General features: G+C 42.6%; 1 protein-coding gene across 4 annotated transcripts in view; it reads right to left on the bottom strand.

Annotated features, from left to right (window-relative positions):
- Positions 1-374: 374 nt before the first annotated feature.
- The window catches only part of C2H11orf65 (chromosome 2 C11orf65 homolog), a 52,426-nt gene continuing 36,581 nt past the window's right edge, over positions 375-16,219 (bottom strand). For 3 of the 4 annotated variants that reach the window (XM_040340573.1, XM_040340574.1, XM_040340575.1), the window contains 3 exons: positions 13,135-13,305; positions 8,107-8,162; positions 375-581 (listed from right to left, as the gene is read on the bottom strand). In XM_040340573.1, coding sequence (XP_040196507.1) covers positions 481-581; positions 8,107-8,162; positions 13,135-13,305 — 328 coding nt within the window. In that variant the 3' untranslated portion in view covers positions 375-480. The remainder of the gene's footprint in view (positions 582-8,106; positions 8,163-13,134; positions 13,306-16,219) is intronic. The other variant, XM_040340576.1, reaches the window with a different exon arrangement.

Raw genomic sequence — 16,219 nt, 5'->3', positions numbered from 1 at the left:
GACTGCCAATGTGATTGATGTGGGTGCAGAGAAAGTTCCATCATCAAATCATAGGCACTTCAGTATGAAAGGTGTGCCAACGATACGTCTTGGTGCCTATAGACAAGCTATATTGCACTTTATGGTACATTCATCAGAGCTGTAAATTACACCAGCTTATTTTTATCTCCAGCTCTCATAATTTCTGTGCCATCCTTGACCTGCTTGGAGTTTTACATGCCTATCTGTCTTTACCATACCATAACAAAAATAGAATCCCAGCACAGACACTGGGGCCCTCTCAGTGCAGTTTCAGCAGGTGAGTGGAGCCCGGAACTCCGGAGCAGAGATTTAATTACTGGTGATAATTAAGTGAAACTGGTGGCTTCAACTCGTTTAATGTTCAACCAAAACTGATTTTTTTTTTTTTTTTTGTGGACTAAGCCTTTAATTTCAAATTACAAAAACATATTCTGTGAACAGACACTTTATTTCTTGTGGTCATTCCTGCTCTTTTTCACTGGAGTCCAACGTCAGTGGGCTACATTGTGATAGCTGAGAAAATTCATACTGATCATATGGAGACTGGATGAAGGTTGTTCCTGTACAGATCATTGGAAAAATATTTTTAGAATTAACAAGAAAAAACATGCCTCTTGTTAACAGTCTTATATAAAGTTAGAAACACATCTGGAGGTGTGAAGAATGATAATATAAAGCTTACTTCAGACAAAGTACATTGCAAAACCCTTAAAATCTGCCGATAGCTACTTGGTACTGCTGCACACTGGCATTTTCTAAGCTGCTATTACAAGGGAATTCAAGCCTGGCACAGTTATACGTTTATGGAAAACCTAGGACACCCTGGGGCATACAGAGGGAAGTTATGACAGCCATACATGGAGCGAAATTAAGCCGGTTCAGCAAGGACCGTATGAATTTAAATCCATATATAGGCAGGCTGATTGTACCCAAGTTGATGCATCAGTTGCCTTTGGTACAACTAGCCTGTCGGATTTTTCTACATATGGTTTCTGTCAGCAGCTATACTCGCTGGCAGTAACTATGGTATGCTGCCGCCCAGAAAGGCTTCCTACCCTCCCAGTTGGCAGAATACAATAGTGCAGCGGGAGGCATTCCCTCATCAACACTGACTGAGATGGTGGGGGGGGGGGGGTCAATAAAAAAAAAATTCCTTCCATCCATGGTGGAAGGAAAGAAAATTGTATCATCTTTGGCCTGCTTAATTCACATGGTGCAGCAAATTGTAAGTGTAGCTGGACCAGGTCTAACAATCAGAGTTAAGGGTCCTTTCACACGGAGCGGACCGTTTCTGTGTCCGCTCCGTGTGTCCACCAAAGCTCAGCGGGGATCATCCGTCATCCCCGCTGAGCTGTCGGCGGTCCCCGCACACAGTGCAGAGACCGCCCTGTCTCTGCTCCGCTCTCCCCTATGGGGGATCGGATGCAGACGGCGTTCCGCCGGACGGAAGAAAAATAGGGTTTCTTCCGTTCGCAAAAGCGGATCCCGACGGACGCGGATGGTCGCGGACGTTAGCGGATGCTCCATCTGCTAACGGACGCGATCCCATAGGGATTCATTACAAGTCCGTAAACGGACTTGTAATGAACGGACGAGCGGAGCAGACGTCTGAAAGGGGCCTATTGGTAAATAGAGTCTGATCCTACTACTCACTGTATACACTGCCCGTGTCCTTGTACTGACGAAACATGCTTAAATCGCTGTGCCATACGCGACAGTCTCACAAGCACATATAAATTTCAGGACACCGGTTCATTCAGGCTTGGTTCACACCATCGCCGCATGTGGCTCCCAGCAGGGGTCCGGTGCATACTGGTTCACAATTTCAGTTCCGATTTCAACCCCAATTTTTGTCTGAATTCGGACCTGAAACAGACCAAAATAAGCACAGGGCCCCTGTGCAAATTCACAACAGTGATATGTGAACTGGCTCCATAGGTAGAGCCAGTCAAAATTTCCTGCTATTGCAAATTGGATGTGGCAAACCCTGTATCCATTTCGCAATGGTGTGAACCCAGCCTTAAAAAAAAAAATAAAAAAAAAAAACCTAGATCATTTTGTACAGTATGCTTTATGCACACAGCATAAAGGGTAAGCGGTAACACTGTTTGATACTACCTTAAAGAAAGGCGGTCATGAGGAATAGGGAACGTACAATCCAGCATGGAGATTGAGGCAGTGTTAAATACAGAAAACTCAGAATGAGAGGCTGAAATAGTAAAGTACAACACGACAAACCAAATGAGCTGCTGTGGAATATGGAAAATGCATTGAAGGAGGCGCTGCGGAATACGGAATGTACAGCACAGTGTAAAGAATTAGGAAGAGTGGAACAGGGAATGTACTACAGCATAGAGAGGCGTCGTGGAATAGGAAATTTACAGTGCAGCCTGTTCAAAAGGGCGGTGTGGAACATGGAATATATAGTGCCACGGACAGAATTATGTGCTGTGGACAAGGAATTGTACAATGCATTTTACAGCATGATAGCGTTAGAATAAGGTGCTTACAGCTCAGTCTGCAGAATGGTGTGGAATAGGAAATGTACAGTGAACAGAAGCAGGTGGTACAGCTTTACTGCAGACACCTTTAAACATGAGGCCCAGAACCATGTTGATTTTTTTAACAAGTATGTTTTGTTTACCAGCCAGGGCCACAAATATGTAGGTCAGGGAACGTGTGCTAATATCACACTTTCCTTGACCCACATGCAAAATTAGCTTAACGGCAGCCCCATGTATCAAAACACGCTGTGTGTTTTTGACTGTGAAACCACATAGGGCCATAGCACCATGTGGTTCTATGTGGTCCTGTTTATTTTAAAAAGTGTCAGGGACCCCCCCCCCCCCCCATGTTTCCCACAGGTACAGCAGCCCTTTCAAATGAATGGGCCACTATGCGCGTGCAAATTCGGTACACAGGACCCACATATGTGTGAACCTAGGCTTATGGTGAAGATGCAGAAGGTTCTTGCTGGATTACTGCCCTATCTTGTTCAGGCTTCCCAAGTAATGAATGAGCTACATGGTTCAGGAGAAGATACAGAACACTTCCTGAACTTAGAAGTACTGCAGTATATTTGTTCATGCTTCTGTTCTAGCTGCCTGATGCTTTTGGAACACGAACAGCCACTCCATCTGAAGTCCGACAGGCAGTGTGAGTAGCAGCTACAGTGGGGAGATGTCGCAGGATCCAGAAAAGAAATGACAAAGAAAAAAACAGCAGTTGTGAAATCAGGTTTAGGGGCACCCATGGAGAGGTGGAGGACACAAGCCCAGGGTGTCATGCCCATAATTTCAGCTTATATTGTTTAAAAATATATAATAAATAGTACCAGACCTTTAACAGTATGTTGTAAACCCTACATGAATGAAATATATAGGCTAAAAGTGTTATGTATCAAACAATTTATTGGTGACAACAGTGGAACAGGCCTATATCATATGGTGAAATGACCACTTGCCTTCGCCATCAGGGGAGCATATGATGGGGTGACAACATAGAAGCACAAGTGGGAGAGGTTTCATGAGATTTTATTTAATCCGCACTCCACTATTTTGTAAATGATTAAAATTACTTTAACATGTTAAAGTAAACATGTGACTGTCTCTAATCTAAATTAAAGCCTAACCCTAACTGGGTGTCATTTAGTTTTACTAAAGTGCTGTGTATTAAATACAATTATTTTAGTTTTTTTTAATTAATACCTTTGTACCCCTGATCTATAATCATTAACTTCAAGTACCGTATGTAAAACTTCCTTCCTGTACATTTTCAGCAGGCAGTGTCCTAAAACCTCAGTGTATGGCAGATTGCCAGCCTCTTCTGGTATGCAATACTTCAAGGAGTGTCAAATACCTGGTCCCTGCCACGTGCTGTCCTTCCTCACATCAGTCCCTATGCCACTACAGGACACAATGGTGATTTAGGAGTTAACAGGAACCTTAATACCCCAACACGATATTGTACCCAGAAGAGTAGGATCACTTTTCTGATCTTTCTATTTCTTTAGGGAGCCTCAGCTCTGCTTCCCAACATGCCTAAACACGTAGTAACTAATACATGGCACTGTCAGGACTGTTGTAAAACTGACTTGAAATTTCAGTTGGTGTTTAGGGGATGTTTGCAAATGTATATAAGGTACTGGCAATAGGAAGAAGTATATAATTCCTGTATATTTTTATTTCAAGGTATCTCAAGTGTGCAGGAGACCGCCACAAGCAAAGCAATGCTTGGGTTCTTCTTCTGAACTGGTTGCCTAGCAACCAAAGTTGGTTGCATCCTAGGTGCTTAGAAATTGGACTGATAAGCAACACTCTGTACTGTAATAAATTGAATTGTGCCTGTTCCCCTGAGAACCAGGCTTAATCAAACGCCAGTTATAAATCTCATCCGTTGTAGCGTACTTCACAGCAGACTACGGCTTGTGTAAAAATATCCTACCGGGTACAAAACTATAGATTTATCTGAGCTACTAATCCAGAGAAGAGTGGATCTCACACTGAAATGGCTGTAAATGGATTACATTACATGAATGTTATACACTGCCTTAGTTTGAAGCGTTACTGAAATTCACTAACGTAACCATGTTGTAAGTTTTATTGTGTCCTGCTCTTTCTGGGACTCTTGGGAACCTTCTACTGGCCAGGTAAAACAAAATCGCAATAATCTTCAAAGACTGCCTGCAGAGCTTTGACATAGACCTGGTAATACCTACTTTGGTTCTGAGCCCAGCAATATTCAATAGTTACGTAGATGGTAAGGTTCATTTATGTCACTATCAATCTCACTTTCAATATCTCTGTACATTGTGTTCACTAAGAAACACATCTAAGATTTAGTTTTATTTATCTACACTCCCCGTTGACAACACCAACTATGGAAGGGAGTTCCAACTCATTATGCATTTTAAGATTGAACAGCTTCTCATCCAGTTTCATTGTCTTCTTTCAAGACCCTAGGTTAAATAGTTTTCTCCCAATGCTAGAGTCTCTACTAAAGGATTTTTATATTGCAATCATATGCCCACTTTGGTGTCTTTTCACTAAGGGGAGAATAAGTTTAATGTTTGACAAAAATTCAAAAACCAATCTCTTAGTATCACAGATGTATGTTAGAAAAGAAGAGGCTCCTGATGGTCCACGCAACTGTAATGCCTCGTACACACGGTCAGACTTTCCGAGAAAAAAGTCAGACAGGCTTTTTTTCTTGGAAAGTCCGGCCGTGTGTAGTCGCCATCTGACCTTTTTTCTCGGAAGTCCAACGGACCTTAGATAGAGAACCTGTTCTCTATCTTTCCGACGGACTTACGGCAAACTTTTACATGGTCAAAAGTCCGATCGTGTGTACAAGGCATTAAAGACACTCGGAGCAGTGAACTTAATGCCAAAACCACTGACACAGACAACGTGGTTTAGTAAATTACTTTTTTTTTAATACCAGTCAGTGGTTTTGGCATTACCCTATAGTTAATCCAATATGGAACTCCAAACAGATGTATTATCACCCAGAGGTCCTAAATGCTGTTTGTCTGGTGGTTAAGTTTAATGTTTGTAGTCATTCCTCATAACTTGGATCCTCCAGATTAGCTTTGTTGTCCTCATCTGGATTCTCTCCAGTTCAAGAACATACGGTACTTCCTGAGGATTGGTACCCAAAACAGAATGTTATACTCAAGATGTAACCCCACAAACTTCACAATTATTAAATTCAGACTGTTCTCAATTGGTACTAAAGTAGTTACATGAGTTAGACTGGTCTTCTACCAGACAGAACAGGATAACTTGACCACCAATAAATGAAAGGGGGCAAAGCAAAAGATATTGTTATAAAAATGAGTGATAAGGGACCTGCAACTTGAGGAGCAGTATGTTGAAGAAATAATAAGGTAATTGGATGGCACACGATATTATGCTCAATTAAAAAGTGTTAAAGGTGAAAAAGGCCAAAATCCTGCTATGGATCACAGGACTGCAGTTCGTTCTTCACTCCCATGATCTGTTTTCAGCTGACGGCAGGCGGACATAACAGAGCCAGTCAAGGCTCTGAAAGGATCCCCACCATATGGTCAGATTCGCCCAAAAGCCTGGACCAGCGGTGTCTCAGTAACCCGCTGAGAGCCTGAGCTGGCAACTCCCGCCCCATCCACAGCCCACCGCTCCAGTGAGCGCTGGAAGGGAGAGTAGGTGACTGACAGTCACAGTTTTCTGCTTGGAGCAGAGGGGGAGAACTGAGCGATCAACACTGTTCTGACTGCAGAGCCGCCAGGGGGACAGATGCAGCATTGAATTGATGCTGCATCCAACTAGCTGAGTATAATTGTTTTTTTAAATCCCAAACTTCTCTTTAGAGCATTGAAAATTATAATATACTTGCCTTCTACACAATTCTAAAAGTAAGAAGAAAACTGGTATGCTTTGGGTGGGAAACTTCAACCCCTGGGGTGGTGAGATTAAATTCACATGTACAAGACTTTCAAACATGTTTTGATGAAGTTCCTTGAAGTAGAAGTTGGTTGGATTAGTAGTGGAGCATCATATGATTCAATTCACTATCAAGTGGAAGCTTGTAACGCTATGCTAGAGAAAGGATACCCAATATGTTTTGAGCATAAAAAATTTGTGTTGGATATGCTACGATTTGTACTCTGTTTAATTTTTAATTGGCTATTGTGCCGGTGGCCTGATTTTAATATTTTATATATCCAGAAGTACCAAGTATTTTTTTGTTTGCTCATGGCAGCTGAACAAAGCGGCGGAGGAGTGAAGGATGGGTGAGTATATGCTGCTGAGGAAGGGGGAGACATTGGTGCAAAACCTGTTGCTTGCCACTCATGTATTAGTTTGAATTGCCAAAGCACAGGATTGCTTTACTCTTGAAAAACCACATATATTATTGTCCAAGTTTCTTCCAGATCTTTTCAAATCTTCTTCAGAATATCTTGAATAATAAAGTGATACAGATTGGTATTATGCCTTTGGCTATACTGTGCCCCCTAACAATTTACATTTCTTCTGCATGCTGTTGGGTGGGCAGCTAAACTAGAGATGCACCTTTTCTGCTTTCATTTTATGAGTGTGTTTGTTATGATGTTATCTCTCACACACAAGTCCTCCATGCTCAAGTCCTGTGTGTTCATGTCAAGGGTCAGAGTGGATCAACCCAAGGCTGTTGACAGCAATGCATATGTGTGTTTCATCTTATCATTATCATTTTTATCAATTTTATATCATCATTATTATTTATATGGTGCCAGTGTTACTATCCCAAACAACTTTACTTGTTTAACAACATATATATGAGAAAGCAGTAGTTGTGTGTGTGCTGAATGTTATTAGTCCTTCCCAATTCTCCCCATGGACTACATTACCCCCTTCCTTCTATATGGATGAGGATAGAGGGAGGTGTAGTTCAAAGCAGGAATGTAGGGTAACAACGCTGCTTATTTACAGATACAGTGTAATGGGCAAGCATTGTCCCCCTAGGACAAGAAGTGTGTTAATGGCAGGATTGCCAGGTGAAAAGAAGAAAAAGAGACCGAAATTTAGAAAACAATGCAGTCACCCACATCTAAGCAGTGGTAAGCCTTTGATACACTTTAAGCAGACTATACAATTAGACTGTGATGTGTTTATGTAATGTAAAACTCTCTCTTACGCCTAGTTTACACTTGCTGTCGAGAAGTGGTAAAAATAGGCAGTTGAGCTGTGTTTTTTACCACCCCATAAGCTAAAAAAGCAACAGGCAGGGATGTACATATGCCAAGCCAAGATTTACATCCTCTGTCACATTTGGCAGGCAGTACTGCCACCAAATGCAGACCACCCAAGTGAATGGGGGGGGGCACACCCTACCTGCCCTGCAATTACAATCGCAATGCACACAGCAGTGGCGGTGGGGGTTTGGGCTTTATAGGGTTCAAACACGCAGTGAGGAGGTGACATAATTCTTCCTAACCACCTGTCAAATGTTCTTTGGAAAGCGATCCCCCACGGATTGCTCTTCGGAGGGCAACGCAGGCGTAAATAAGGCTTCTTTACACATATGTTTAGCCTGATATTTCCATCTAATGAGAATGTGTCTTACCGCCGAATGCACAGGATGATTTACTTGTTCCAGTTGCCTTCCATGTGTTGATGTACCTTTAAAAAAAATATATATATATATATATATATTATTCTGTTTGGGATAAAAAGCGAAATATTAAGATACCATATTCTGTACTGAGCACTGCTACAAATGTCTGTACAGTTCATTACTGATAACAGCATGGAGTCAGGAGTTATGGGTGGACAGAGAGCATTAGGGTTAACTTGATCAAACCCACAATGCTCCTTTTCTATCTGTCACTGGGAACAAATTTAGGATTCACTTATTTTCACAAAGATACAGGCTGGGTTCACACTGGTGCGACAAACGCTCCAACATTGGGAGCTCATGACGCATGACGTGTGAAAATCAATGTTTCCCTATGGGAGCCGACTTTCAAAATGCTCCCTGTACTACTTTGGTCCGACTTTGATCCTACTTCAGCCCATTGAATATCATTGAAGTCGGACCGCTGTCTTGCATGATCCGACTTTGGCATGAGACTTGTGCTCTGCTGATCTTAAGGGGGAACTCCACGCCAAATTTTAAATAAAAAACGGCATTGGTTCCCCTTCCAGGAGAATACCAGGCCCTTGGGTCTGGTATGGATTTAAAGGGGAACCCCTTGTAAAAAAACAGTGTGGGGGTCCCCCCAAGATCCATACCAGACCCTTATCTGAGCACGCAGCCCAGCCTGTCAGGAAAGGTGGTGGGGACGAGCAAGTGCCCCCCTGAACCATACCAGGCCGCATGCCCTCAACATGGGGGTGGGTGCTTTGGGACAGGGGGGCGCCCTGTGGCCCCCCCACCCCAAAGAACCTTGTCCCCATGTTGATGAGGACAAGGGCCTCTTCCCGACAATTGGTTGTTGAGGTCTGCAGGGGGAGGGGCTTATCGGAAACCGGGAGCCCCCTTTAATAAGGGGGGCGCCAGATCCCAACCCCCCACCCTATGTGAATGAGTATGGGGTACATCGTACCCCTACCCATTCACCTGGGGGGAAAAAAGTGTCAAGAAAAGTGTCAAGAAAAAAACTACTACACACTAAAACACACTACACAGGTTTCATTTATTAGGCAGCTCCTGGGGTCTTCTTCCAATTCTCCGCTCTCTTCTCCCGCTCTCCAGTGCCTTCTCCCGCTCTCCGGTGCCTTCTGCTGGGCTCCTCCGCTATCTTCTTCCAGCTCGTCCCTACGCCCTTTCCTGACCAGCCAGGCTGCGTGCTCGGATAAGGGTCTGGTATGGATCTTGGGGGGACCCCCACACCGTTTTTCAGCATTGGGGTTCCCCTTAAATCCATACCAGGCCCTTGGGCCTGGAGGGGGAAACCATGCCGGTTTTTTTATTAAATATTTGGCGTGGAGTTCCTCCTCGAGATTTATACCAAACACAGTGCCTGGTATTGGCGGGGATCCAAGTCGGATCCCCATTCATTGAAAGTCGGACGTATGTCGGCTTCAAGTAGGAAGGCAAAGTCAGATCCAAAGTAGGACGGCTGTCGTGTCGCACCAGTGTGAACCCAGCCTCATGCTATATTCAGTTGTCATTTTCACAAATAAAACCATTTTACTGTTATTTTAAACAGGATATATTTTAGAAATACTTTTTCATTTACAGTAAACTATTTTTGTTTAATTTGTCTATTGAGTACATAGAGAATTGAACAATTCTTGTAAGAACAGCAAAAAAATACTGCCAAAAGAAAGTCTAGTTGGTCCCCAAAATAAAGAAAGAAAGAAAGAAAGAATTTCATGGAAGAGTTGAGTTTTTTTGCTGCATGTGGAAATTTGCATATAAACCACCAAAATCAGTTACTATCATCACTGAGCAATAATTATACTTCCACCAGAGGTCACACACTGACTCTTACCGGAACTCCACATCTCTTATTACAGGAGATCATAGACAGCGTATGATAATGGTATCCTCACAGCATATCACCAAGCTGGGACGGTCACAGTGATGGATGGCCTCAAGCAGCTTGGTGATATGCTGTGAGGATACCATTATCATACGCTGTCTATGATCTCCTGTAATAAGAGATCGTGGAGTTCCGGTAAGAGTCAGTGTGTGACCTAGGTGGAGGTGCTTCTATCATCACTTTTTTCAGGAGTTGGGATTATCTTTCTTTCACTTTGGAGACCATCATTATTCAATCTGCTATGGACTTTTTTGTGGACTGTGATTAACCCATCAGGGTTCATTTGTTTCCTTACCAAGTTCACGGTGTGATCACTGTTTGCTATATACTTTTTGTAATATTTGCGCTGATTTCAGTGCATTATATATTAGCGCAGCTTCTTTTTTGTATATTGTGTTTTGGTGTTGAATAACATTTTTTAGTTGCAGCTTTTTTTGTAGTTAAATTAGAGTAAGCGCAGTATTTTTTTTTCCCCAATACTTCCACCAGAGCATCTTCTCGGCTCTAGCTGGAAAAAAGCACAGTGCAAATCTCTCATAGTGCTGCAGCATATTACTGTTTAAAGAAGAAATAATGTGTTTTCAGTGCACATAATTCAAAAAATGCAGCAGGTTGCACAGCGTAAGCACATATATCCCTACGGGTTTCTCTTTGCTAACAAGCTTATATGAGTGTATATTTTCTTTACTGCCACAATACAAGCTCCCAGAACTCCAGTCATTTTCTTCTTATGGCGCTCACTGATTTTAATTCTGTTCCTGTTGTCGGCAGTTAAAGCCCAATTGGACCTTCAGTTCAAATCCACCAAATACATCCCAGGTGCATTAAACCAAAAGGAAAAAAGAGGATTTTAGAAAATTCCTCATTGGTTGGTATTTACTAATCACTGTTTTTTTTTTTTTTTAATTTGTTTATATAATTCTTTACTATATAGAGATAAAAAAAACAATATATAAAAATGCTTCCCTTACGTTCTTTTAAAAATAAAAATGCCAGGAGAGTATAAATATCCCTCAAAATGTGGAAGATAGACACCCCAAGGTGTCACAATTTTTTTTTTAAATGTTGGTATTGAGGGGATTAAAACATGAAGCTCATACTTGTTAAAAAAATAAATAAAATCATGAATCTTGGCAACGGTGCATCTAAACACAATGGGGTAGATCCACAAAGAAATTACGCCGGCGTATCTCTTGATAATTTAAAATTTTGCACGTCGTATCTTTGTTTTGGTATCCATAAAACAAGATACGACAGCATCTGTGTTAGATCCGACAGGCGTACGCCGTTGGATCTAAGATGCAATTTTCCGCCGGCCGCCAGGTGGCTTTTCCATCGTATTCCGCGTCGAGTATGCAAATTAGCTATTTCCGACGATCCACGAACGTACGAGCGGCCGTCGCATTCTTTTACGTCGTTTCCGTTCGGCTTTTTCCGAAGCTGCTATATGGTGGCGTACTCAATGTTAAGTATGGCCGTCCTTCCCGTGTCTAATTTTGAAAATTTTACGTCGTTTGCGTAAGTCGTCCGTGAATGGGGCTAAACGCCATTTATGTTCACGTCAAAACCAATGAAGTCCTTGCGACATTTAGAAATTTTAGGGACGGCGCATGCGCAGTTCGTTCGGCGCGGGGATGCGCTTCATTTAAATGAAACACGCCCCCTACCCGCCACATTTGAATTCCGCGCCCTTACGCCGCGAGAGATACACTACGCCGCCGTAACTTACGGGCGCGAATTCGTTGAGGATTCATACCAAAGCCAAGTAAGTTACGGCGGCGTAGCGTATCTTAGATACGCTGCGCTGGTGCAGATCTTTGTGGATCTGCCCCAGTGTATACATGTACAGGTGACATAGTTAGGAGGGAGATGATGGGGCCAATACACACATAGGCAGATAAAGAAGGTGTAGGATTAAGATACAGATCAACCAAATCAAATGTATAAGGGGGGGGGGAATAAAAGAATTCAAATAAAATAAACTTTACTTGCAGCTACTGCTGCCATGACCTGCGCTGTGATAAGGAACTAATAAATGGTTCATTCGTTCGTTCTTGGTCATCCTCCATTGTAAGGGGAAGGGGCGGGTTAACAGATGTAAACACTTAACTGTTTACAACTGTGATCACTGGGACCAATCACAATGACCACCCGAAAGTGCTTTATCCAGTGTCATATTTAAATAACTATTGACCACCTTTGCTCCCGACCTATAGCTGTGTAATCATCAAAGCTCCCCCCCCCCCTGCTGATTGGAGATCTCTGGCTTTGACTCAGTACGGGGTCTGTCAGACTTTTGAAAGAGATCATCGTGTTCACACAAAGAGCGACGACAAAGAGCGACGACATGAAAAGGATTGCACCCGCAATTAGCAGATCGCTGGTGCAATGTAGGGCTCCTACAGACTGTCAATGTAAGATGTCTGCCCATAGATTGTACATCATATGGGCAGACAGTTTCACATTGACAGACTCAATTAACTACTAGAGCGCTCAACATTACCCTGGTAGTTCATTGAGAACTACAAGCCGACACCCGCAAAGGCTGTTGGTACTTGTAGTTTTCACATTCACAGAACCCTGTGAATGAATGATGTGGCCAGCCGGGCGACACTCTTGTGTCACAATGGCAGATCTGGAGGGTTCCGGGGCGGTGCTACAGTAACATGTTACCCTCCAAATCGGTTACAAAGGTGAACTTATACTTTAAGTATTTTAAACCTAAATTGCAATTGAGCTTTAAAATGTATTTAAAGCCAAAACTTTTTATTTTGTGTAGAATAGGGAATGTTTTTTTTTGGGTCTCATTTGAAATATCGGCTTTCACTACCTGTTTGCTCTAGAAAATTTGGTTTGGTTGGAGATACAGGACTTTTAAGGTGCGTAGTTCCTGTTTGCTCTGTTTTAGATTCTCTCACTTTTTGAATCCTCCTAATGGGGAAAGAGACAGCAATAAAACTTGTCAGGGGTTCTACCCCCTCACCACTCTAAATGTAAAAAAAAGAAGAAAAGTTTTGGTTTTAGTTGCATTTGAAAGTGAAATGCGAGCCCTACTTATGTTGGCAGCAAGTTATTTCACAGCTGAAAGAAATCAATATATTTACTCCTCATAGTTGAGCGCGTTGGTCCAGTTCAGCAGTTCATCCACTTCCCAGTCTAAAACAGCTTGGGTGCCATGTTGCTCTACAGACTGAATCACACCTTGTGTAGCGCGCTGTACCAAGATGGCGGTGTTGGGGTCTGTAGTCTGGGCATGAAGGCTTCCTTCATAATACCTGATGAAAAAAAATACAATAATAATACAAGACATGTACCAATTTCATGGGCCAATTTAAATAGGTAATTGAAACTGCAATAAGAATGCTGGCTGTAGGTTACTACATTTTATGCAATCAGCTTTCAAAAAGTCTATAGCGGTAAAAGATGATTTCTGATTGGTTGCTTTGTGGTATTACACTTTGCACAATGTTGTTTAATTTAGAAAATAAGTCAATAGTAACAAAAATATATACAATGGGCCAGATTCACATAGAACTGCGGCGGCGTAACGTATCGTAGGTACGTTACACCGCCGCAAGTTTTCATCGCAAGTGCCCGATTCACAAAGCACTTGCGATGAAAACTACGCCGGCGGCCCAATTCAAATGGGCGTGTGCCATTTAAATTAGGCGCGCTCCCACCCTGGACCTACTGCGCATGCTCCGTTTCCTAACTCCCGACGTGCTTTGCATGCCGTGACGTCATTTTTTTCGAACGGCGACGCGCGTAGCGTACTTCCGTATTACACAAACGACGTTAAATTTTAAATTTCGACGCGGGAACAACGGCCATACTTTAGACAGCAATACGATTGCTGACTAAAGTTAGTGCAGGTCAATTAACGACCAAAATTTGCAACGGGAAAATCTGTCGGGGATCCGCCGTAACTTCTAATTTGCATACCCGACGCTGGTTTACGACGCAAACTCCATCGAGCGGCGGACGCGTTATTGCATCCTAAGATCCGACAGTGTAAAACAATTACACCTGTCGGATCTTATGGATATCTATGTGTAACTGATTCTATGAATCAGTCGCATAGATAGAAACAGAGATACGACGGCGTATCAGGAGAAACGCCGTCGTATCTCTTTGGTGAATCTGGCCCAAAGTACATAATTAGAAGTGTAAGAAGCAATGACACAGGAAGTGACCCTTGCAAGTATAATGATAATAATGTGCCAGGTAACCAGGCATAGTGTATTGGTTGAGTTTGGGTTCTTAAAGTGAACCGGACCTGGACTATAAATTGCCTAGGCTAAAATGAACAGACATCAAATAACGATATTGGTCTTTAGACCAATCTCTGAAGTCCTAGACCCAAAGGTAAGTCAACTTTTCTCTAAGCCCTTCCAATTACACCAAACCCTGCTAATGTAATGTATCTGTCAACTGCCAGAGCCTTTACTGCCAGATGATGTTGGGAAGGGTGTAGCGCTGGGATGGGCCCAGGACTTCTAGGATATCTAAATCCCAAAATGTTATATTTTGCAGTGTATAAGTCCTTAGATGTGGTGGCTGCATTTGTTTTTGTTTTTAGGTCATTTTCTGCAAGTACAGAAAATTCCAGTTGATCTTGTGAGAAACGCAGTGTCCATATAACTTCTTGAGTTGAATCCAAAAAGCATAGTTGTCACGCCTAGGACAGAAAGGAAGTTATTTGCTGGATTTCCAAAGGAAAATTAAGAAAGTAAATCCTGAAAAAAAAAACAATGCAACCCACCTCATCCAAGAACAAATTAGCTGCTATAGATTACATTTTTGGTTTTGGATTTTGATTCACTTTAAAATTAACTTTGGGAGAAACCAGGGCCCTGCATAGAGTCTGGGTTGAGGCAATGAAGAATAATGTGAAAAGAACCCAGGTATTTACAGATGTCAATATATATATATAAAGATAAAATAATATTCAACATTATGTGACCAGTGCAGATCAATGTTCTGCAGCTAGTACAGGTTTGAAAAATAGGACGACAGACAGCATTAGCATTTTGTGTATTTTGAAATGAACCTGTCCTCAAAGAAACAAGGGGCCAGATTCAGGAATAATTACGGCGGCGTAATGTATCCCCTTTACGTTACGCCGCCGCAATTTTTCGGCGTAAGTGCCTGATTCACAAAGCACTTGCCTGTAAACTTGCGGCGACCTAACGTAAATCTGTCCGGCGCAAGCCCGCCTAATTCAAATGGGGCGTGTACCATTTAAATTAGGCGCGTTCCCGCGCCGAACGTTCTGCACATGCTCCGTTTGGAAATTTCCGCCGTGCTTTGTGCGAAATTACGGCGCCCGACGTGTTTTTTGAACGGCGACGTGCGTAACGTACTTTCGTATTCCCGGACGTCTTACGCAAAAAAAATGTTTTAAATTCGACGTGGGAACGACGGCCATACTTTAACATGGATGGTGTAATTTTACACCATCTAAATAGCTCTCTTAACTTTACGACAGGAAAAACCGACTAGCGACGACGTAAGAGATTGCGACGAATGCGCGTATCTTTGTGGATCGCCGTAACCAGCTAATTGGCATACCCGACGCTGGAAAACGACGCGAACTCCACCCAGCGGCCGCCGGAAAATTACACCTAAGATCGGAAGGCGTACGAAGCCGTACGCCTGTCGGATCTTAGCCAAAAGCCGTCGTATCTTTGTTTGTGAATTACAAATAAAGATACGACGCAACAAATTTGAAAGTACGCCGGAGTATCAGCAGATACTCCGGCATACTTTTTCTGTGAATCTGGCCCAAGGAGACCAACCTCTCCATCTGAAAATGTTAATTTAATCAGAAGTAGGCATTTTTGGAGAGGTGGAGATCATGAACAACCTGGAAAAGACCAAAGATCACCTTGGGGCACTGCTTTTTTAAGTAGATAATCTACAAGATCCTTATAAAACGTAAGGAAAGTTTGAAGATTTCCGGGGTTAGTAATAATTAAAGCAGAGTTCAGAGGTCAGCAGTAAGTTACGCAGAGTGCTGGGGTCAGCAGTAGATAATTCAAAGTGCAGGAGTCATTAGTAAATAACACGGGGTCTAGAGGTGAGAAGAATGGAATGCAGAGTTCATAGGTCAGCAGTAGATAATGCAAAGTTCAGGGGTCAGTGGTAAGTAATGCAGAGTCAAGAGGTGAGAAGAATGTAACATAGAGG

The sequence above is a fragment of the Rana temporaria genome, chromosome 2 (genome assembly GCF_905171775.1).
Source record: "Rana temporaria chromosome 2, aRanTem1.1, whole genome shotgun sequence".
NCBI classification, from domain to species: domain Eukaryota; kingdom Metazoa; phylum Chordata; class Amphibia; order Anura; family Ranidae; genus Rana; species Rana temporaria.
Note: the sequence above shows the minus strand (reverse complement) of the source record. Positions and strands in the feature narration are given on the sequence as shown.